At 42.6% G+C, this 23284-nt stretch overlaps 2 protein-coding genes across 10 annotated transcripts in view; both read left to right on the top strand.

Annotated features, from left to right (window-relative positions):
* Window positions 1-3879, top strand: part of RAD17 (RAD17 checkpoint clamp loader component) — a 37738-nt gene extending 33859 nt beyond the window's left edge. For 5 of the 6 annotated variants that reach the window (XM_058730342.1, XM_058730332.1, XM_058730349.1 and 2 more), the window contains 2 exons: window positions 1002-1059; window positions 3106-3879. In XM_058730342.1, the coding sequence (XP_058586325.1) occupies window positions 1002-1059; window positions 3106-3370 (323 nt within the window). In that variant the 3' untranslated portion in view covers window positions 3371-3879. The remainder of the gene's footprint in view (window positions 1-1001; window positions 1060-3105) is intronic. The other variant, XM_058730371.1, reaches the window with a different exon arrangement.
* Window positions 3880-4114: 235 nt separating this feature from the next.
* MARVELD2 (MARVEL domain containing 2) overlaps window positions 4115-23284 on the top strand; it is a 32894-nt gene continuing 13724 nt past the window's right edge. The window contains exons 1-5 of one of the 4 annotated variants that reach the window (XM_058730388.1): window positions 4115-4246; window positions 4388-4433; window positions 9753-10916; window positions 13234-13269; window positions 22924-23072. In XM_058730388.1, the coding sequence (XP_058586371.1) occupies window positions 9768-10916; window positions 13234-13269; window positions 22924-23072 (1334 nt within the window). In that variant the 5' untranslated portion in view covers window positions 4115-4246; window positions 4388-4433; window positions 9753-9767. The other 3 variants (XM_058730399.1, XM_058730382.1, XM_058730376.1) reach the window with 3 other exon arrangements.

Below are 23284 nucleotides of genomic sequence, written 5' to 3'. Positions count from 1 at the left end.
GAAGTAGGCTCCAGGCTCTGAGCTGTTGGCACAGAGCCCGATGCAGGGCTTGATTTCATGAACCATGAGATCATGACCTGAGCCAAAGTCAGATGCTTAACGCACTGAGCCACCCAGGCGCCCCTGTGTCTGAATTTGACTACTCTAGGTACCTCACATAAGTGGACTCATGCAGTATTTGTCCTTTTGTTACTGACTTGTTTTACTTAGCATGTCATCAAAGTTCATATTATCGCATGTATCAGCATTTCCTTTTTAAGGCTGAAGAATATCACATTGTATATACCACATTCTGTTTATCCATTCATCTGTTGATGGACACTCAAGTTGCTTCCACCTTTTAGCTATTGTGAACAATGCTGCTGTTAACATGGGTATACAAATTACTCTTTAAGACTCTGCTGTCAGTTCTTTTGGGTGTATACCCAGAAGCGGAATTGCTAGATCATGTAGTAATTCTGTTTTTAATTTTAAGGAGCTGCCTTACCATTTTCCACAGCATTTATACCATTTTACATTTCCACCAACAATGCCCAAGGGTTTCAGTTTCCATACATCTTTACCAAACCTTTTTTTTAAATTTTTTTATAACAGACATCCTAAAAGATATGAAATGGATCCCATGGTTTTGATTTGAATTTTCCAAAAGATTCGTGATTTTAAGCTTTCTTCTTCCTTCTTTCCTTCCTTCCTCCCTCCCTCCTTTCCTCCCTCCCTCCGTCCCTTCCTTCCTTCCTTCCTCCCTTCCTTCCTTCCTTCCACGCAAGGGGGAGGGGTAGAGGGAGAGGAAGAGAATCTTAAGTAGGCTCCAAGCCTGGCATGGAGCCCAATGCAGGGCTCTATCTCATAATCCTGAGATCATAACCTGAGTGGAAATCAAAAGTTAGACATTCAGTCAATTGAGCCACCCAGGTGCCCTAAGTGTCCCTTGCTTGTTGGCCATTTACATATCTCCTTCAGAGAAATGTCTATTTAAATCTTTTTTAAAATCTCTGTTGCAGCTCAAATTTCTTTTATCCAAGATATTGGAAAGCTTCCTCTGAAGCGACACTTTGGAAGGTAAGCTGTTTTAATTTTCAAAGAACTGTTACTGAAATGTCCACTGAATGTTATCTACTTATTCAGTATACAACCAATAAAAATTTATCTGTAATCTTCCAGTTAACAAATCTTATGTATTTGGAAACCTCTTTTAACCTTTCCTCCCAAGATGTTCTTAGTTTTTTTTTTTTCCTAATATTTTTTTAAAATATTTATTTTTGAGAGAGAGAGTTGGGGCGGGGAGAGACAGAGGATCCGAAGTGGGTTCTACACTGACAGCAGCAAGCCTGATGCAGAGCTTGAACTCACAAACTGTGAGATCATGACCTGAGCCGAAGTTGGGCAACTGACTGAGCCACTCCATTGCTCATTAGCCTATGTTTAAAGCCTGCAGGAACCAGGAACTACCACAAAAGCACTGTCTTTTTTAAACTTCCTTATTTTAAAAGATTCAGACAAATAAAACCTAGATGTAGAGAGGTAAATCTGTATCTGTGCTATTCATTTTATTGCAAAATGACTGCTGGGCTGATATCAGTGATTAACACAACACCTATATTTCATTTCTTCTTAGCTTATCTGTAAGATCAAATTATGTATTCAGGCATTTAATTATTTATTAATGTTTTATTTTACTTTTTATCTTACTTTAGAGAGAGAGAGCACAGATGGGGAAGAGGGCAGAGAGAGAGAATCCTAGGCAGGCCCCACTCTCAACTTCAGAGCCTGATGCAGGGCTCAGTCCCACGACCCTGGGATCATGACCTGAGCCAAAATCAAGAGTCAGATGCCCAACCGACTGAGCCATCCAGGCACCCCTGTACTTAGGCATTTTTTAAAGGTTTAAAAGGGCTTTTTAACTGCTCTTATTGGTTCAACTACTTGATCTATCTTGGGAGACAGGATTTGTCAGTGCTACTTACTACAGTGACTAGTACTTTATCTTTCATTCATTATGACCATATTTAACCTTATCATTGATTCATGTTGACAATATTAAATATGAATATTTAGCTTGACATTTAATATTAATATTTAATAGTTCTCTAGTTTCCTGTAATCCAACCTACACCTTATTTTTGTACATTTAGCTAATTTCCAACTTTATCACAGCTTTTCTTGTAGCTTAAATCATTGCTGTTCCTAGGTCATGTAGTAATTCTGTTTTTGATTTTTTAAGGAGCTTCCTTACCATTTTCCACAGCAGTTACACCATTTTACATTTCCACTAGCAATGCTCAGGAGTTTCAGTTTCCACATATCTTTGCCAAGTCTTTTTTTTTTCTATTTTTTTATAATAGACATCCTAAAGGATGTGAAATGGCATCAAATGTTATTTACATAGGATGTATTCCTAGAAATGAAGTTGCTGGATCAATGGGCATGCACTTTTTTGAAGCCTTTGCTCTATATTGCCAGATTGCTCCTAAGAATATTTTGCTAATTTTATGTCCCCTTACATTGTATAAGCATATTCTTTTCTCCTAACTCTTGACACTTCTGGGTTTTTATTACTTACTTGGGGCACCTGGCTGGCTCAGTTGGAAGAGCATGCAACTCTTAATCATGAGATTGTGTGTTTGAGCCCCATGTTAGATGTAAAGATTACTTAAATAAATAAAAGATAGGTAGGTAGGTAGATAGGTAGATAGATAGATGGTCTTGGCCTGTCTTAAAGATTATAGTACTAGTTCATTATTTTAATTTCATTTTTTAAAATTATTGATTAGGTTGAACAATTTGTTTACTTACCATTCGTACTTTTTTTATGTAAGTCGTCCGTGTTTTATACCCATTTTTCTATTCTGTATTTTCTTTTTAATTTGTAAGAACTCTTTACAAGTTTTTGTATTATAAGTTGTAATGATTTATTCACATTTTGTCATTTACCTTTGTATTTTTGTTTATATCATGAAATAAGCTAAAGGGCCTGGCTAAACAGTGAGCACAGTGAAAGTAGATGAAAAACTAGAGATGGCTTCATAATCATCACACACACATGGTGTAATTTAAAGGCATCCCCTTATTTGGTTATTATTGATGCCTGCATTATGAATCTGGCAGGTTGAAAATGGAAGCCCTGACGGACAGGGAGCATGGAATGATAGACCCTGACAGTGGAGATGAAGCCCCGCTTCCTGGAAGGCAGCCTGCAGAGGAAGCTCTGGGTGAACCCACTCAAACCACTGAAACTGAAACATGCTGTCTTCCTTTGAGTCAGAATAGTGGGAGTGAACTGCCTGCCAGCCAGCCTCAGTCCTTTTCAGCGCAGGGAGACCTGGAAGATGAAGAGATGATCATAGAAGACTATGAAAGCGATGGGACATAGAAACCAGCCTGCCAATCATATTGCTACTTGGCAGATTCATTTTCCTTTTATTCAGTGGTACCTGAACAGAGATAATATGCTTTTCAAGTGAATGACAGTTCAATTCTTCACCCTCGTAGTATTTCAGCACAAGAAACTGACTTCTCTGTCATTTTGAAGTAAACAGAAGATCAAGCTTCAAATAATACCTTAATTTTGTTTTCTCTAGTATTTATTGAGTCTTGTGAGTGGTGCTGGGAGTAGGTCAGTGTGTATGAAGTGTGTTTGAACATTATGCCAAATATCAAACAATGTGAAGGAATGATTCTGAATATTAAAACTTGATGGGGCTGTAAATACAAATTATAAAAGTTTAGTATGCAATGATGAGTGTAAATAAACTTTGTGCCTTATCCACAGTTTCTCTATGGTCTCTAACTTCTCAAATACCATTTTTATATGCTGTACACTGGACTATTTTAGATACTTTATGGAAAGTAATTTATATCAAAATTAAAATGTTGAATTTCTTTTCGTTTCCTCTTTTAGTATTTCCTAACATGTATTGTCGGCAAGGTATAATTGGGCATAATACATGAATCTCCTTTATCCATTGTTAACACTTTTCAGAAAAGTAAGAGAACCTTGCAAAGAGAACTCTGGAGGGCGGTGAATCTCACCTTCACTACCTTTCCAAGCCATGTATGCGCATGCGCGGCGCGGGTTTGTAACAGCAGCTCTGAGGTGCGGGGGCGGTCCCCGACCCTCCCCGGCTCCTAGCCGGAGTCCGGTCCCGACAAAGCCGGGCGGGGCAAACGTGGCTCGGCTCCGCCCCGGGAGCTGAGCCTGGTTTCGGCGCCGCGGGCGGCGAGCGCGCTCTTCCCGGCGGCCGCGCAGGTGAGGGGGCGCGAGGGGTGGGGCCTACGTGATCCGGCCGTGGGCGGGGAGGGCCCGGCGGCCCCCGGCAGGTGCGCGGGTCGGGAGGGCGAGGCCGTGGGCTCTCAGCGCGCTCCTGGTCCTGCTGCGCTCTCCGTTCAGCCCCGCCATAACCTTCGGCCGAGACCAGACGGCGGCGCGGAGAGAGGTAAGGGCCACGGGGAGAGCGGGGCCAGCGCGTCAGGAGGGCCCCTCAACTAGCGCGCTTTCATCCAAGTGACACAGGTGCGCCGCGAGACGCGCCCCGCCGGCCGCGAAGGCGCCGCCCTTCCCTGGCGCGGGGATCCTCCTATCCTGATATCCTGACCGGGGCACCAACTTAGTTCCGGCCGCTTTGGGGCGTCATCTCGGAAGACTGAGAATGGGTTCTCCCTGGGACGCGAGGTAGGAGCGCTCCCTGGGGTAGTTCCCTGGGGTGGGCAGAGCCGAAGACTGAACGGGATTCTGGGACCGGACGCGAAACGGCAGGCTCGAGAGAGACCCCAGCGAAGATGCTGGGTGTCCCATGGCACTCACGCGTGGGTTAAAACCCTCAGGGAGCTTTCCCAACCCCTAGGAAGAGCAGAAACATCTCTTGGGCCCAGCAAAACTTTAAAGCTGGCTAAAGCGATGATTCTGTTTTTGGAGAGGCTACCGAGTTCGGTTGCCGTGTCACTTTCCTGGGGGAAACCATTTCTCCTCCCACCGATGTGGCGTTCAGAGCTGTGAGTTCCAACAGAATGGAGTCAGGGTCCAGGGGCTTGACCAAAACAAAGACCCACTGTGCCTCAGCATGCTGAACCCAAGTGGGCTCTCAGTGACACCCTGAACCATACAGGAGGGGTAGCCAGATAACTAACGTGATAAAATACCGCTGACCATTCCCTTCTAAAATCACGTGTTATGTTAATTGCATGATTCTTCAAATTCATTGTTTTTGTATTTTATTTAAACGTGAATAAGATAGTCTAATTCAAATGAGCCACTTTGCATTGATGAAGATAAGGTAAACCCATTACAATGAAGCACACTTTTTTTTTTTTTACCTGTGTGTTAAATTAAGCAAGGATGTCCGTTACATGGATATGTATCAGGGGCCCATGGATGGCTTGGTGGGTTGAGCGTCTGACTCTTGATTTCCGCTCAGGTCATGATCAGGTTGTAGGGTGGGATCCAGCCCCCTATAGGGCTCCACGCTCACTGTGGAGCCTGCTTAATTTTGTCTCTCTGCACTTCCCCCGCTTGCGCGCGCGCGCTCTCTCTCTCTCTCTCTCGCGCGCGCGCGCGCGCAATAAATAAAACTTTAAAAGCTATTTAAAAATGTAAACAAGGTTAAGAAAAAAATTTTTTTTCTATGTTTTTAGACACAGATGAGCTAAGTGACAGGGACAAAAATAATCCTTAATTGATGTCATTTATAGAGCTGCCACTTTGGGCACCATGCTGGGACTTTCAGAGTTAATTCTCTAAAATTGGAGTACCCCAGGGATGTCTGGGTGGCTCAGCTGGTTAACCATCAGACTTGCACTCAGGTCATAATCTCACTGATGGTGGGTTAAGCTTCACCTCAGGTTCTGTGCTGACAGCCCAGAGCCTAGAGCCTGCTTCAGATTCTGTGTCTGCCTCTTTCTCTCTCTCTCTGCCCCTCCCCTGCTCATACCCTGTCTCTCTCTCTCTCCCACTCTCCCTCTCTCTCACTCTCAAAAATAAACAAACATTAAAAAAAAATTTTTTTAAAGGTTGTATTCATTTTTCAGAGACCTTGCATGAGAGGGGGAGGGGCAGAGAGAGAGGGAGACAAAGAGTCGGAAACAGGCTCCAGGCTCCAGGCTCTGAGCTGTCAGCACAGGGCTTGAACTACAAACTGTGAGATCATGACCTGAGCTGAAGTCGGACGCTCAACCGACTGAGCCACCCAGGCACCCCTAAAAAAATTTTGTTTAATTGGAGTACCTCACTAAAAGATCCAGAAATTTAGAACTCTCCATTTTCACCCATTCCTTGGGTGATTGTATCTAATCTATGGTATTACTTACCTTTCTCTGTGTGTACTGCCTACTGGATGTATCTGCCTGGATTTTTTTTTTTTTTTACATTTTTTTAATGTTTTTATTTATTTTTGAGAGAGAGAGAGGGGCAGGGGGAGAGGCAGAGAGTGAGGAAGACAGAGGATCTGAAGCAGGCTCTGTGCTGATAGCACAGAGGGACTGGAGCCCACAAACCCTGAGATCATGACGTGAGCTGAAGTCAGAAGCTTAACCGACTGAGTCACCCAGGCGCCCCTCTCTACCTGGATTTCTAATGGGTATCTTCAAACTCTTCAGACTGCTTATACCCAGGGCTAAACTGGAGGGGGTGGAGAAATGTTGCGTATGAAATGATCTCGTGTCTGAGATTTGCTTCAAAGCAATCTATTGGCAGAAGGAATAAGTAGGAGGTATAGAAGAAAGAAGATTGGTCATAAATTGATAATTATTGAAGCTGGTTGATGGGTACATAAGGGTTCATAATGCTATTCTTTCCACTTTTTATTATGTTTGAATGTTTCTATAGGAAAAAAAAAATTAATTCCCTGTATTTAAAAATCTGACTTCTTTTTATCTCCATTGTTATCACCGTGGTCCTTTGGACTAAATCTGTTGCGTCTTAGCCATTCTCCCTGTTTTCTCCCTTGTCTCCTGGAGCGTACCCTTGACATAGCATCCAGAGTGATCCTATTAAAACAAGTCAGATCCTGGGGCACCTGGGTGGCTCAGTGAGTTGAGCATCCGACTTTGGCTCAGGTCATGATCTCACAGTCTGTGAGTTCGAGCCCCGTGTCGGGCTCTGTGCTGACAGCTCAGAGCCTGGAGCCTGCTTCAGATTCTGTGTCTCCCTCTCTCTCTGCCCCTCCCCTGCTCACACTCTGTGTCTCTTTTTCTCTCAAAAATTAAAATTAAAAAAATAAAATAAGTCAGATCCTGTTGCTTCTCTACTCAAAATGCTCCATTGGCTTTTCATCTCACTTCCAATAATAGCCAGAATTCTTTCCAATGGTTTTCAAGACCCTAGTGATTCAAATGGACTTAATTCTACTACTTACCCTCTCCTCTCTGTTACTACTTGTTGCCCCATTGTCCTCCATGACTTAATAGTTCTTGAACTTGCTGAGCACTCCCACCTCAAGGCTTTTGCAGCGGCTGGACCTCCTGCAGCCTGGACCTCTTCCCCTGATAACCTGTCTGTCTTCCTCCTTCACATCCTTCATTTGTGTATTCAGATGTCATATTCTCTATGGAGACTTCCAGTGTCGTTCTATTTAGAATTATAATATCCTGCCCACAAAGTACCTTCTCACCATTCTTAGTTCCTTAGCGTCTGATCAGATGTCTTTCACTTCCCTTATCTATCATCTTTTATCCCTTCATTGAGATTTAATTTCCATGAAGGCAGGGATTTCAGTTGGTTTTGTTCACTGATACACTTTCAGTGTGCCTGGTACATGGTAGATGTTTGGCAAATATTTGTTGAATGATAGGTCTCCATTTTACAAAATAAAATAAAACAAAGCCTTAGTGGAACCCTGGGTGGCCCACTCAGTTAAGCGTCCTGCTCTTGGTTTCAGCTCAGGTCATGATCTCACGATTTGTGGGTTCAATCCCTGAGTCAGCGAAGAGCCTGCTTGGGATTCTCTCTCCCTCTCTCTCTCAGTCCCTTTCTGGCTATCGCTTGCTCTCTCTCTCTCTCAAAATAAATTTAAAAAATAAACTTAAAAAAACAAAACAAAACAAAGCCTTAGGGGGTGCCTGGGTGGCTCAGTTAGTTAAACGTCTGACTCTTGATTTCGGCTCAGGTCACTATCTCATGGTTTGTGAAATCAAGCCCCACATCAGGCTCCCAAGCTGACGGTGTGGAGCCTGCTGAAATTCTCTCTCTCTCCCTCTCTCTCTCTGTCACTCCCCTGCTCCTTGCTTCTCTCTCTCTCTCTCTCAAAATAAATAAAGAAACTTTAAAAAAAAAAAAAAAAAAGCTGGGGCACCTGGGTGGCTCAGTTGGTTAAGCATCTGACTTTGGCTCAGGTCATGATCTCGCGGTTCATGAATTCGGACCCCACGTTGGGATCTGTGAGCAGCCTGGAACCTGCTTCAGATTCTGTGTCTCCCTCTCTCTCTCTGCTCATGCTCTGTCTCTCTCTCTCTCTCTCTCTTAAAAATAAACATTAGGGGGAGAAAAAGCCTTAGGAATTTCTAAATGGTTCAACACCATAAAGGCAGGATTCTTCATTTAAAATTTGAGACCTTCATGGTACCAAGTACAATGCTATATGGCCGGTGAGTCTTTAGCAAATACTTGCTTCATGAGCAATATGAGGGAGAAATTCATTGTGCCTTAAGCCTAGTATTTACATTAGCAGAAAGTGTCCTCCTTTTTTTATACGTGTCCGGGTCATTGATTGTGTGAAAGAAATCACACAGGTTTAGTGAAAGTGCTTTTTCTGTGCTTTATTTTTTAGGTGGCTCAAACCCCCTCTGAGATACTTTCTGAGTGTCATTATGGCAAAAGCAGATCACCTTGAGGTGGCTGCACTGGAAAGAGTGACATACATGATATACATGGCTGTTCTGTGTTGTACTTTTGGGGAATCTTAAGCTTTGGTGGCTTTTTTTTTTTCCTCTGAGTTTTCAAATTTCAAAATCTAAGGGGTGCCTGAGTGGGTCAGTCGGTTAAGCATCCGACTTCGGCTCAGGTCATGATCTCACGGTTCGTAAGTTCGAGCCCCACATCCGGCTCTGGGCTGGCAGCTCGGAGCCTGGAGCCCGCTTCAGATTCTGTTTCTCCCTCTGTCTACCCCTCTCTGCTTGCATTCTGTCTCTCGCATTGTCTCAAAAGTAAATAAACATTAAAAAAAATTTTTCAAAATCTAATATGAAGTGTTAATATTTTAGAGTGGAAGAAGCAAGTCCCCTACACTGACTTCCCTGATTTAAGAAAGAAAGGTGCTCTTCACTCCCTGTGTTTATCAAACTGCTTCTCCCAGGCCTTTCCAAAGCAGATTTGAGGTAATGAAAATGAAGAGAATTTGCTGACCCGTCAAACTTTGGTTTGCCCAAACTATTAAATATTTTGATTTAGATGTTTGAAGAAAGGATTCTATTTGGGATGTGTCAGTATCCTGTATTGTTAAAATTTGGTTTCTGTTATGGTGTTTACAGTCCGTTGTTCATAGGGCTCGTAAGGTAAGTTAGACTTATAAATGTTTTAATTCAGAACTAAGATTTTAAATTTTGATTCCCCTTAAAATCATATAGAACGATAATGATATCCCTGGCTAGTATGTTACATATATTTAAAATATACCTGTTCATGTTATCATTTTTACATATCATGATTGTTAGACATGATCATATTGGTTTCCTAAATATGATCATCTGCCATTAAGTGGATAAAATCAGCATCATTGAAAGAATAAATAACTAGGCATAAGTGATAACTTTTATCTTGGCCACAGGTGTAAAAATCACAAATGTCGTCCAGTGATGGAAGATGCAAGATTCGGGACAGGCACTATGATGAGGTTCCAAGGGACTCACCCTATCAAGATGGCACCATAGGAACCCTCCAGACTCTTCATGACAGTGAGCTGGCCGTGAGCGCTGATCCCTTGCCACCACCCCCTCTCCCATTACAGCCACCATTCGGCCCAGACTTCTACTCAAGTGACACAGAGGAACCGGCCATAGTGCCAGATCTCAAACCCGTAAGGCGCTTTGTCCCTGAGTCCTGGAAGAACTTCTTCAGAGGGAAGAAAAAGGACCTGGGATGGGATAAGCCGGTGTCTGACATCAGATACATCTCTGATGGAGTGGAGTGTTCACCTCCATCCTCTCCAGCAAGACCAAACCACCATTCACCCCCCAACTCCGACAAAGATCCTTACGGAGGGTCAGAAGGAACCTTCAGTTCCCCGAAAGAGGCTGAGGCAATGTTTCCCCACGACCCCTACGGTTCACTAGGCCGCCACACACAGACAGCCCGAACGTACAGTGAGAAGGTGGAGGAGTATAACCTGAGGTATTCCTACATGAAGTCGTGGGCAGGCCTGCTGCGAATTCTGGGTGTGGTGGAGCTGCTCTTGGGAGCTGGTGTCTTTGCCTGTGTCACGGCTTACATTTACAAGGACAGTGAGTGGTATAACTTGTTCGGATATTCACAGCCCTATGGCATGGGAGGCCTCGGTGGCCTGGGCAGTACGTACGGGGGCTATTACTACAGTGGCCCCAAAACCCCTTTTGTACTCGTGGTTGCTGGATTAGCTTGGATCGCCACTGTTATTATTCTGGTTCTTGGCATGTCCATGTATTATCGGACCATTCTTTTGGATTCTAACTGGTGGCCTCTGACCGAATTTGGAATTAACGTTGCCTTGTTTATTTTGTATATGGCTGCAGCCATAGTCTATGTGAATGATACCAACCGAGGTGGACTCTGCTACTATCCATTATTCAATACACCGATGAATGCATTGTTCTGCCGGGTAGAAGGAGGACAGATAGCAGCGATGATCTTCCTGTTTGTCAACATGATTGTTTATCTCGTTAGTGCTTTGGTTTGCCTAAAGTTATGGAGGCATGAGGCAGCTCGGAGACATAGGGAATACATGGAACAGCAGGAGGTAAGGAACTTCATAATCCTTCATTCATTTTTAATTTTTTTCCTGTTATTTATTCCCTTGTTAAATATACATAGTTCTTAAAACAAAAATTTTATAAAAGGCTTTTTTAAGTTTATGTTGTTTATTTTGAGAGAGAGAGAGCATGTGAGTTGGGTAGGGGCAGAGGGTGAGAGAGAGAATCCCAAGCAGTCTCCCTGCTGTCAGTGCAAAACCTGACACAGGGCTTGATCTCATGAACCATGGGATCATGACCTGAGCTGAAATCAGGAGTGCCCCCCTCCCCAACCTTTTTGTTTTAATGATCTGAAGTTCAAAAATCCTACCTCATTGACTGACCTGCTTTGGGTGGGATCCCCCACTCTGGCGTGTCACTGTTCTAGAACATTGCAGGTAGGTACCAGATGTGTAAATACAGTATATAGTTTGTCGATTGCGTTATGTTTGTGATGCTTAAGGGGAAAACACAGCTACTGATTCTTACAACTAAGAATAAGACCATATTCAGTACAATAAATGTCTCCCCGTTAAAGTAAGCTTAAGAACAGTGTTGATTCTTTACTATGGTAAAGCTTAACTAGAAAAAACATAACTTTTCAATTATAAGGAGAAAGTGCTTATTTACATGTTATGATGAGTGACACTTTCTTCCGGTGACTTAAATAAAGTGAAGTAAGAATACAGTAACCGTATTTGATTTTTTCAAGTATGGAGAGGCTGAGTGGTCATGAACATACTCTGAAAACTTGCCTGGGCATTTTGATGTTTCATTCTTACTTTGGGGAAAATAGTGTTCCCAAAATTAGAATGGGAGTCTGGCACTTGTTTTTATTTGTAGGATTCAACTAATTAAATATAAGAAGGAGGAGAATTAATAATAATATAATAACAATACCTGAGGGATAAGACTATATAAAAGCCATATTTAAAATTTTTCGAACAGGAGCACCTGGGTGGCTCAGTTGGTTAAGCATCCTACTTCGGCTCAGGTCATGATCTCACAGTCTGTGAGTTCGAGCCCCGCGTCAGGCTTTGTGCTGACAGCTTGGAGCCTGGAGCCTGCTTCAGATTCTGTGTCTCCCTCTCTCTCTCTGACCCTCCCCCATTCATGCTCTGTCTCTCTCTGTCTCAAAAATAAATAAACATTAAAAAAAAAAAAGTACTCAGTAACCTATTTATTTACTCACTGATCTGTGTATTTTGTGTTTACTCTTTTGCATGAATCTTACACATAAAACTTGACTAATTTTATAACAAGTACCTTGTGTTTGTACGATGAACCTCAACATGTTGCAATGTGATCCATACTCTCTCATCACAATATATTAATCTTACTGGAACTCCACATAGAGTCAGGTTGTTTCTTTTTTTTTGTTTGTTTTTTTTTGTTAATATTTATTATTTATTTTTGAGAGAGAGAGACAGAGTGTGAGTAGGGGAGGGGCAGAGAGAAAGGGAGACACAGAATCCGAAGTAGGCTCCAGGCTCAGAGCTGTCAGCAGAGAGATGATGCGGGGCCCGAACCCACAAACCGTGAGATCATGACCTGAGCTTAAGTCGGATGCCCAACCGACGGAGCCACCCAGGCGCCCCTAGATTCAAGTTATTTCTAAAGATTTATCTTAGCACATTAAGCATATTTCTTAATTTTACATCTGTGTATACAAAATAGAGAATTTCAGATTCAATCAGTATGAAATCCAGATAGTGAACACCCACTTTTCCTCATAATTTTATGTAAGTTTAATAAAAACAGAGTTCTTAATGTTGTTTCACAATTCTTCATGAATAGGATTATAATTATCGACATGATATATTCATTTCTTTTTTCTTTCTCAAAACTTGTTCCCATCAGACTTTTTCCAATGGCTGATGAGACTTGAATTACCCCTGATATAGGAGGTGGTCCCAGTTTGGGTGTTGCTGTGACTTCTTAATAGTTAGAAGCTATTCTGGCCTATGGGTTTTTTCTATTAATTTTATAACGGTCTCTGTTTCCAGCTCTTTAATTGCACAAGGTATTGGGAGCCAAGAATAAATAAAATCTCTAGGTAATTCAAAGCACTTTACCTGATAGTCTGTATCATGTCTGTATTCCAACCCTGCTGTCTGTTCCTGACTGACTAGAGGTTATCGTTATCCCTCCTCTGGCTCTGCTCCAGCCAATCGAAAGTCGCCAGGTGAGGGGGAGGAGCATCTGTCAAGCAGAGAACTGACCTCTGTGAAGTTGAGATTGGGCTATAAATGCAAATGGATGAAAATATTAACACAGTAGCCTCACACACCTTTGAAAAGTCATTTTAACTCTTTTTTGTTCCAGATAAGTGAGCCATCATTGCCATCAAAAAGGAAAATGGTAAGAATAAAGTTCACATTACTATTTTATGTCTAGATTTGTTAAATACTTCTCTCTTATCTGTTTACCTGCAGAGTAGATCATCTGCCTGTGAAAGTGTATCTATTACATTGAGTTCCTAACTGAACATGGAGTTTACTTTCAACTTTTTTCTCATAATGAGAGGATCAAATTAGACATGTACATGGTGTTTATTGGGCAAGATTATGGCTTCTATAGTTTTTATAGTGTCTTTTCATTTTGTTAGTTGAACACGTGAACAGTTGATTCTCCTTATATGTTTAAAATTTAATTTTTTGGGGCCCCTGGGTGGCGCAGTCAGTTAAGCGTCCGACTTCAGCCAGATCACGATCTCGCGGTCCGTGAGTTCGAGCCCCGCGTCAGGCTCTGGGCTGATGGCTCGGAGTCTGGAGCCTGTTTCCGATTCTGTGTCTCCCTCTCTCTCTGCCCCTCCCCCGTTCATGCTCTGTCTCTCTCTGTCCCAAAAATAAATAAAAAACGTTGAAAAAAAAAAAATTTTTTTTAATTTAATTTTTTTAAGTAAAGGAGATTCTCTCAAACTTTTTTTAGTCTCTTTAAAGTTCTTTGACATTCTTTTCTGACCTTCTCATCTTGTTTTCAGATGCTAAATTTTGTTGTGTCAGGAAGAAAATTCCTATTCCGGAATTTACTAATAGTATGACAATAGGCAAGGTATTTAACTTTCCATGCCTTAATTTCGTCTGTAAAATTGGAATAATAATAATAATTTCTACATCACATGTTTGCTGAGAGAATTAAATGAGATGCTTTTACTATACTTATATACACATATGTAAAAACCTAATATATTATCATAATTTTACCTCATTGAAAAGTCCTTTTTTAAAAATATTGGGTATTATTTCTAAGCAAGAGTTTGAGAGTTCAGACTTTGGATTTGTTTGTTTCTTTGAAAAGGGAATATATTTACTTGATATAAAATTCAAAAGGCTCTCAAGGGTGCCTGGGTGGCTAGGTTGGTTGAGCATCAGACTTTGGCTTAGATCACGATCTCATGGTTCATGAGTGCGAGTCCCACATCAGGCTCTCTTCTGTCAGTGTGGAGCCTGCTTCAGATCCTCTGTACCCCCCTCTCTCTGCAACCCCTCCTTCCCTCTCTCTCTCTCTCTTTCTCTCTCTCTCTCTCTCTCTCTCTCTCCCTCTCAAAAACAAAAAAAATTCAAAGGGGTCTTTAATACAAAGTCTTCTCTCACTCCTCTGTCTCAGCTTCCCAGCTCTCCCACTTGGAAGGAACCAGTGTTATCAGTGCCTCATGTTTCCTTTCAGATATCTGTTTATATTATACATACATATTACATATGTACGCATATGTAAAATGTATATATATTTGCTTAACTCCCCCTTTCACACTGCCATCCCATACACAGTTACATACGTCCCTTTTTTTTTCACTTAACAATATGTTTCTTGAGATGTTTCCTTATTAATACATAAAGAAGTTCTGCATTCTCTTTTTATAGCTATATATATTAGTATTGCATTATATGGATGTTACATAATTTACCTAACCATAAATGACCACTTACGGAATGCTTGGGTGGTTCAGTCGGTTAAGCATCCGACTTCAGCTCAGGTCATGATCTCACAGTTCCTGGGTTCAAGCCCCATGTTGGGCTCTGTGCTGACAGCTCGGATCCTGGAGCCTGCTTTGGGTTCTCTGTCTCCCTCTCTCTATACCCCTCCCCCACTTGTTTGCTTGCTTGCTTGCTTGCTCTCTCTCTCTCTATCTCTGTCAAAAATAAATAAGCATTAAAAAAAAAATTTTTAATGACCATTTAAGTTGTTTCCAATATTTCTCTATTAAAAACAGTGCTGCAGTGAATAACTGTATACATCCAAGTATATGCTTGTACATACTTCCTTCCAGATATGCATAAGTGCACCTGAAAGATAAATTCTGAGAAGCAGATTTCTGGATCAGAAGAAATGCACATGTTTATTTTGACTACCAGGTTGCCCAATAGAAGTTTTGCCAATTTGTACTCCCAGCAGCACCATGGGCTACCTCACACCTTGACCAACACACTGTGTTAGGAAATTTGTTGACATCTGTCAACCTGATAGGTGAAAAATGATATCTAATGTAGTTGTAATTTGCATTTCTCTTATAAGGAGTGAGATTGAGCATTTTTCATGTATTATGTTTGCTTTTCCTTCCCTGTTAAACTGTATCCTGTCTACTTTTTTACTGAGTTGCTAATTTATACAAGTCCTTTAAGTGAATGCATTTTAAAAATATCTTTTATAGGTTTTTTGGGGTTTTTTTGAAGTTTATTCATTTTGAGAGAGACAGGTACAGTGTGAGCGGGGGAGGGGTAGAGACAGAGGGAGAGAAAGCGAATCACAAGCAGGCCCTCCACTGTCAACACAGAGCCCAATGTGGGGCTCCAGCTCACAAAATTGTGAGATCATGACCAGAGCCAAAACTGAGTCAGACACTTAACTGACTGAGCCACTTAGGTGCCCAGGATCTTTTTTGCTTTTAAAGTTTATTTATTTGGGGCGCCTGGGTGGCGCAGTTGGTTAAAGCGTCCGACTTCAGCCAGGTCATGATCTCGCGGTCCGTGAGTTCGAGCCCCGTGTCGGGCTCTGGGCTGATGGCTCGGAGCCTGGAGCCTGTTTCCGATTCTGTGTCTCCCTCTCTCTCTGACCCTCCCCCATTCATGCTCTGTCTCTCTCTGTCCCAAAAAATAAATAAAAAACGTTGAAAAAAAAAAATTAAAGTTTATTTATTTATTTTAAGAGAGCGAGCATGAGCAGGGGAGGGTCAGGGGGAGACGGAGAGAGAATCCCAAGCAGGCTCTGTGCTCAGCATGGAGCCGAATATAGGGCTTGATCCCACAACCATGAGATCATGACCTGAGTCTATATCAAGAGTTGGACGTTTAACCAACAGAGCCACCCAAGCACCCCTATAGGTTCTTTTTAACTTTATTCTCTATATTATAACACAAATACCGTATGGAAATGTTTTATTCACAGTGAAGTAAGGGATCTATCTATCTATCTATTTTTAATGTTTATTCTGAGAGAAAAAGAATACATGCATACACAAGGGCAAGTAGGGAGGGGCAGAGAGAGAGAGAATGCCAGGCATGCTTTGTGCTCTCCATGGAGATCCCACAAATAGTGAGATCATGACCTGAGCTGAAATCAAGAGCTGGACACTGAACCACCCAGGTCCCCCTTCAAAATTTTAAAAGCTTTTAACGAATTAAACTAACAAATACTGCAAATCAGGGGTGCCTGGGTGGCTCAGTTGGTTAAATGTCCAACTCTTGATATCGACTCAGGTCTTGACTTCAGGGTTGTGAGTTTGAGCTCTGGGCTTTGCGCTAGGCATGGAGCCTGCATACATACATACATACATACATACATACATAAAATTGAGATGAGCAATGTAAAGCTGATGTTTATTTAATAACACTGGCCCTTTGAGATTTAGGTGCAGCTTCCCTAACTTACCTATGGGCTGCCTTCCAGTGTTAGTACTGAGACGTAAATGAATTTGACCAAATGAAGAGACCAGTCTTCCCCGTGGAGAGTCCTCATCAGAGCGTCTTGGGCAGACCGTTGCCGGTACTCTCATTCCAGGTTTCTAGTACCACTTTAACCCTTTGGGAAGTTCTACTCCCTCAGAGGGACTGACTCCGAAACTCTTGAATCCCACCCTGGCCAGGAATGACCATCATTGCTGCCTCTCAGCCCAATGAGAGTCCTAACATAGTGCTCACCACACGGAGAATAATCAAGTTTAAAAGGACTTTGGTTTAGAAGATGAATCAGGATTACAAAAGCTATTTATAACGAAAAGGGGTCTATAAACTTAACTTGTTAACAGGTGATAGTGTAACGTGATACCAGAGTTAGCAAGTTAGAGTGCTAGCATTAAGAAGTGTATTTCATGGGGGTGGCGCCTGGGTGGCTCAGTTGTTTTGAGGGTCAGACTCTTGGTTTCGGCTCAGGTCATGATCTCGCAGTTTGTGAGTTCAAGCCCTGCTTCAGGCTTCACGCTGACAGCATAGAACCCGCTTGGGATTCTCTCTTTCCCACTCTCTGCACCCCTCTCAAAATAAATAAATAAACTTAAAAAAAAAAAAAGTATGTTTCAGATCATCCTCAGGGACTTAATCTGTTTGCTTTGTGGGGGTTGAAGGTGGTGTGCACTTTGCAGATGTTGATTGTTAAGCAACAAGCTGGACAGGGCTGTTTAATGGGGCTGCAGTGTGGCAGTGATGTGGCAATGGTGGTCATTGTTTGCCACGGTGGAATTTATGGGCTTCCTCGTCAGTCCCTTTGAGGTCATGGGATTTACCAGTGGGGTTAAGTGCAGAGTAGAGTCCACCTGAAAGGCTTGGCTGAATTGGGGGGGGAGTTGCCCCAGATGCTAGGGTGGTCAGCATCATGGTTTGGTGAGAATGTGGCTAAAGCAGATTCCACAGGTAGGACAGGGTTAGGGAAATCTGCAAGCAAGTTCCAGAGTACCTCTTCCAGGCTGCCTTAGAAGGCTGGTACGCATCACGTCCAGGGTGTGTTGCAGGGTCCCAGCTCCCAAGGGGTCCTGGAATAGTCAGGAATAACCTTAGTGGAGTTGGAACCCCCATTCCTAGAACTCCTTTGAAAATCATACCAATCCAGAGGCGCCTGGGTGGCTCAGTCGGTTAAGCATCAGACTCTTGATTTCAGCTCAGGTCATGATTTCACAGTTCGTGGTTCATGGGTTCGAGCCCCATGTCACACTCTGTGCTGATAGCACGGAGCCTGCTTGGGATTCTCTCTCTCTCCCTCTCTCTCTCTCCCCTTCCCCTCTCGTACATGCTCTCTCTCTCTCTCTCTCAAAATAAATTTAAAAAAAGAAAAAAGAAAAATCATACCAATCCAGTTAATTTATACTCTTTCAAGATATGATTGCTGAATGCAAAGGATGTCCTTTCATGGGGCTCTTTTCCTGGGAAATGAATCATTATGGATCCACAATTAGGTGTGTTCTAGAGGCAGACTTCTGTGAGAGGGAATCTCATGACTTAATTGAGGAATCTGTATTGGACTTACCTACTAGAAACCTTTTAGAAAAGGTTGGATCTCCAGCTTCTCACTGGGTTTGATTTCCACCAGCTTCCTTCCCAGTTCTTAGTCAGTAAGAATTGGCAGCCTACCAGAGGAGAGGCAGTAGTATGACGAACAAAATAAACTTTGGAATCAGGCAAATCTGAGTTTTATTACTAGTAACTCCATGATTCTGAGGAAATTATGCACCCTCTCTGAACTGTCCCTTGTTTGGAGCTATTTCCTAGACTGTAACTTTTTATTTTGTATTTTAATAAATACACTTTTTGAAAAGCAAATAAGATCATTTTTAAAAAGAAATATACAGACATAAAGTAAGATCAAACAGAGGCAGAAAAAAATTCTAATAACTTCCTAAGTGCAGAACAGATTTTTTTCCAAGCCAGAAAAGTGAGAATCTAATCTGAGCATTGAAGGTGATGGTGTGCGTTTGGGACCGGGGCCTCTGCACCATTGTATTCTATGCTCAGAGGGAGAGAGACTCAGCATTTGGACAAATGTACACTATTTCTAACTTGGCAGCATATTCAGCCCGTTTTTATTTAAAGCATTTTTTTATTGAAGTCGACACACACTGTTAATTACTTTCAGGCATACAACATAGCGATTCAGCATCTCTCTACGTTATGCTCTGCTCACAAGTGTAACTGCCATCTCTCACCATACAACACTATTCCAGTGTCATTGACTCTATTCCTTATGCTGTGCCTTTCATCCCCGTGACTTATTCGTTCCATAACTGGAAGCCTGCACCTCCCTCTCCTCTTCACCCATCTTTCCCCCCCTCACCAATACATTTTTTAATTTGAAAAGCTTAGTAATTATAACCATAGCATTACTTACCCCGTTGCTTAATTACTTTCTCTTGCCTCATGATAAAGCTTTTTGATATTTGCTGACAACATTCATTTTTGCTAGAAGCAAAGAAAGGTCATCTAGAATCTCGGGCCATGTGTTTGTAGTCACGGATACGGTTTGAGAGTGATGTGTTCCAGGGCTGGAGCCCAATGCATCCATCCGATAAAAACCTAATGAGGGGCGCCTAGGTGGCTCAGTCGGTTAAGCGTCCCACTTCAGCTCAGGTCACAATCTCACGGTCTGTGAGTTCGAGCCCCGTTTTGGGCTCTGGGCTGATGGCTCGGAGCCTGGAGCCTGCTTCCGATTCTGTGTCTCCCTTTCTCTCTGCCCCTCCCCCATTCATGCTCTGTCTCTCTGTCTCAAAAATGAATAAACATTTAAAAAAAAAAATTTAAAAGCCTGATGAGGTTTTGATTCTTTGTCTTATGTGTGCTTTCAGATTTTTTTTTTCTCAATAAGGTTTTCTGAAACTTAGGGTCAGTGACATTCACCCAAAAACAAATTAAGAGCATAAAAACAAAAAAATTTAAAGCAGATGACAGCACGGAAACTACTGTGAAACTACTCTGACTTCTTTAAACCTCCCTTTTTATTTATTTTTTTAAGTTTTTTTTTTTTTCATGTTTATGTATTTATCTTTGAGAGAGAGACAGAGCATGAGCGGGAAAGGGGCAGAGAGAGAGGGAGGTACAGAATCCAAAGCAGGCTCCAGGCTGTGAGCTGTCAGCACAGAGCCCGAAACTCAGCTCGAACTCACTGACCATGCGATCATAACCTGGGCTGAAGTCAGATGCTTAGCCGAATGAGTCACCCAGGCGCCCCTTAAAACTCCCTTTTCAAATTAAAAAGTGAATCTTACAACAAGGGATAGGCAAGTAGGGAAAATGAATAGTTCCTGCTTGAAAAACTTGACCTAGACTCAAACAAACAACAACCGCCCTCCTATGGACTCTCCTGCCCACTGTGACTGCCTGGGCAGAATTTATGATTTTGACCTGGAAACCCGAGTTGGGTACCTGCGGCTGCTGCTAAGCTCTAGAGAGTCACCATGCTCCATAGCTCCTTCAGCGAGCTGTGTGGGAAATGGGTTGTTAAATATTTAGAAGCTAAAAAGGGATGCCATGAAATAGAGATCCATTTATTTAAGCCAAAAAAGGTCCCCCTAATTTAATACCATGATTCACTATCAAGATCAAACACATTAAGAATTCATTAGGATGAAGAATGGCATCCCAAGCAGTGGAGAACAAAGGAGAATAAATACTAACCTCAGGAACTGTTCTCTGAAATACTCTTGTTTAATCTCCTTTCCTTGGGGTTTCCTGCTCTGCAGTTGAATTCTTGCTGTTTGGGGCCCAGTGGCCAGGCATGCCTTCTGCACCAAGACGATCTGGTTCCCCTTCCAGCTGTCACCCTGGGTGCATTGGGCCCAGCTTCTCCTCTCCAACCCTCCCCCAATGCTGCTTTAGCAGCCTCACCATCTAATGTGTGAGCTAATCTTAAACCAAACCTCAGAGGCAGCCTCAGAGATAGGGAAATCAGGAAACAAAAGGATTTTAAAGCTGCCTGGTAAGGTAAAGAGCAAAGTTTTAAAATCCTGTGTTGCAGTTTGTTTTCAGCCAAGTTGCCCCCCGCCCAAGCTGCTCTCGGTTTAGTTCAGCAAGTTTAATTCAGCAACTGTCTGCTGAAGTCCCAAAGAGGGGTCAGTGGAGGGGGGCTTACTGCTGTAATGAGAAATCAACCATTTCTAACATGCTGTCAGAATTGAGGCTTGAACAGTATGCATTTACGTAAACCTTCCTTGTGTTATTCCTTAAAACCCCAAAAAGTTCTGGGGTTTTTTGTTGTTTTGGGGGGCGGGCAGGGAGAGCCTAAGCAGGGGAGAGGGGCAGAGAGAGAATCTTTAAAAAAAAAATTTTTTTTTTTTTTTTTCAACGTTTTTTATTTATTTTTGGGACAGAGAGAGACAGAGCATGAACGGGGGAGGGGCAGAGAGAGAGGGAGACACAGAATCGGAAACAGGCTCCAGGCTCCGAGCCATCAGCCCAGAGCCTGACGCGGGGCTCGAACTCACGGACCGCGAGATCGTGACCTGGCTGAAGTCGGACGCTTAACCGACTGCGCCACCCAGGCGCCCCAAAAAAAATTTTTTTTAATGTTTATTTTATCTTTGAGAGAGAGACAGACAGAGGGGGCATGAATGGCAGAGGAGCAGAGAGGAAGGAACAGAGAATCCAAAGTAGTCTCCAGGCTCTGAGCCTAATGTGGGGCTCAAACCCAGGAACTATGAGATCATGGCTTGAGCAGAAGTCAGACACTTAACCGACTGAGCCACTCAGGCACCCCCAGACAGAGAAAATCTTAAGCAAGTTCCATTCTCAGTGCAGAGCCCAGCACTGCACTGGGCTCGATCTGATTACCAGGAGATCGTGACCTGAGCCGAAATCAAGAGTCAGATGCTTAACCGACTGAGCTACCCAGGTGACCCCAAAATTCTGGGTTTTAATTGTGGCTTTTCCACTTCCCAGCTGTGAGGCTCTAGAAAATATACCTAACTTCTCTGAACCTTGCTTCTTTCTATGTAAAATAGAAACCCCTCTCCTGGCATCCACAGGCCTCACCAGTATGGTTGGTATTCTGGGCACTGCCCAGTGGGGTTCCTGAACAGTCTCCCCCCAAAGCTACATACCCATGTTAGCCTGCTCATTCTAGAATGGGTTCCCTTGGGCCTTTGCATCCCTGCTTCCCATATGTCGGTATTTTAGTGCTTGAAGGCCTGTCCTGATACTTCCTCCCTGGGCCATTTCATTTTGTGCTGTTTTCCCTCTTTTGAAATGTACCATTTTTTTACTAAAAAGGCCTCTATGAACTCTCCAGTCTAGAAACCAGAATGACTTAAACCAGGGAATCACAGGTTCAGAACTCTTGGACAACTGAAAGACCTTCACTGCCTTTCCCTTGGGTTTGCTTGTTTTCCATTTCAGGTAATGAAGACAATGTAACTTGTTTCCCTTTCTGACCTACTCAGTGGCTACTGGTAGTTCATTCATCTCAATTTCCCCTGTCATTTTTTCTCTTGCTGTTTAAGTAGCCTTGTTCCATTTTTATCTCTGAATTTCTTTTTTTTTTTTTTTCAAGTTTACTTATTTATTTTGAGAGAGAGAGTGCGTGTGAGCCAGGGAGGGGCAGAGAGAGGGGGAGGGAGAGAATCTCAAGCAGACTTGTCAGTGCAGAGCCCAATGCGGGCTCAATCTCATGAACCGTGAGATCATGACCTGAGCTGAAATCAAGGGTCAGATGCTTAACTGACTGAGCCACCTGGCGCCCATGAACTTCTTATTTTGAACTACATTTTGTATTCTTTTATAGCTAATTGAGGTATAAATCCTAAATAAACTACTGAAGACCCTACATTTAACATTTCATCCTCCACATTTGACATCCACACGATTGTTTTGTACTGTTATGTACTCCTGTATTGCAGTGTGGTTCCCTTTAGCCATTACAAAAGCATTCAGAACAACTTTGTGACTATAAAACCTGTAATTCTAAAGCGAAGTATTAATTTCTGCTTCTACTTCCTACTTCTTCTCCCCACCATTTTCTTCTAAGAAATAAAGTCATGGTTTTGTTCTTCTTCCTCTGCATCTGTTTACAAATAAATCCTCTTTTTCTCCCTAACTGCAGTGTGAAATGGCCACCGGTGTTGACAGACAGAGAGACCAAGAAGCTAATTTCAAAGAATTGAGACCAACAAAAATGAAGCCTGAGCTACTAAGTGGGCACATTCCCCCAGGCCACATTCCTAAACCTATCGTGATGCCCGACTATGTGGCGTGAGTGTCTAAGTCCTTCTTCGAGGTAGAAACGGAGAGATTCCATTTGGGCATTTCATTTTCCTGTTTGTCTCCAAGCTAATGTTCTCTGCTTAAGATCATTTGTATCCAGGGGCGCCTGGGTGGCTCAGTCAGCCAAGCGTCTGACTTCGGCTCAGGTCATGATCTCACGGTTTGTGAGTTCGAGCCCTATGTCAGGCTCTATGCTGACA

This window comes from Neofelis nebulosa, chromosome 1, assembly GCF_028018385.1.
Source record: "Neofelis nebulosa isolate mNeoNeb1 chromosome 1, mNeoNeb1.pri, whole genome shotgun sequence".
Lineage (NCBI taxonomy): Eukaryota > Metazoa > Chordata > Mammalia > Carnivora > Felidae > Neofelis > Neofelis nebulosa.
The sequence above is the reverse complement of the archived record's forward strand: the minus strand, read 5'-3'. Positions and strand labels throughout refer to the sequence as shown.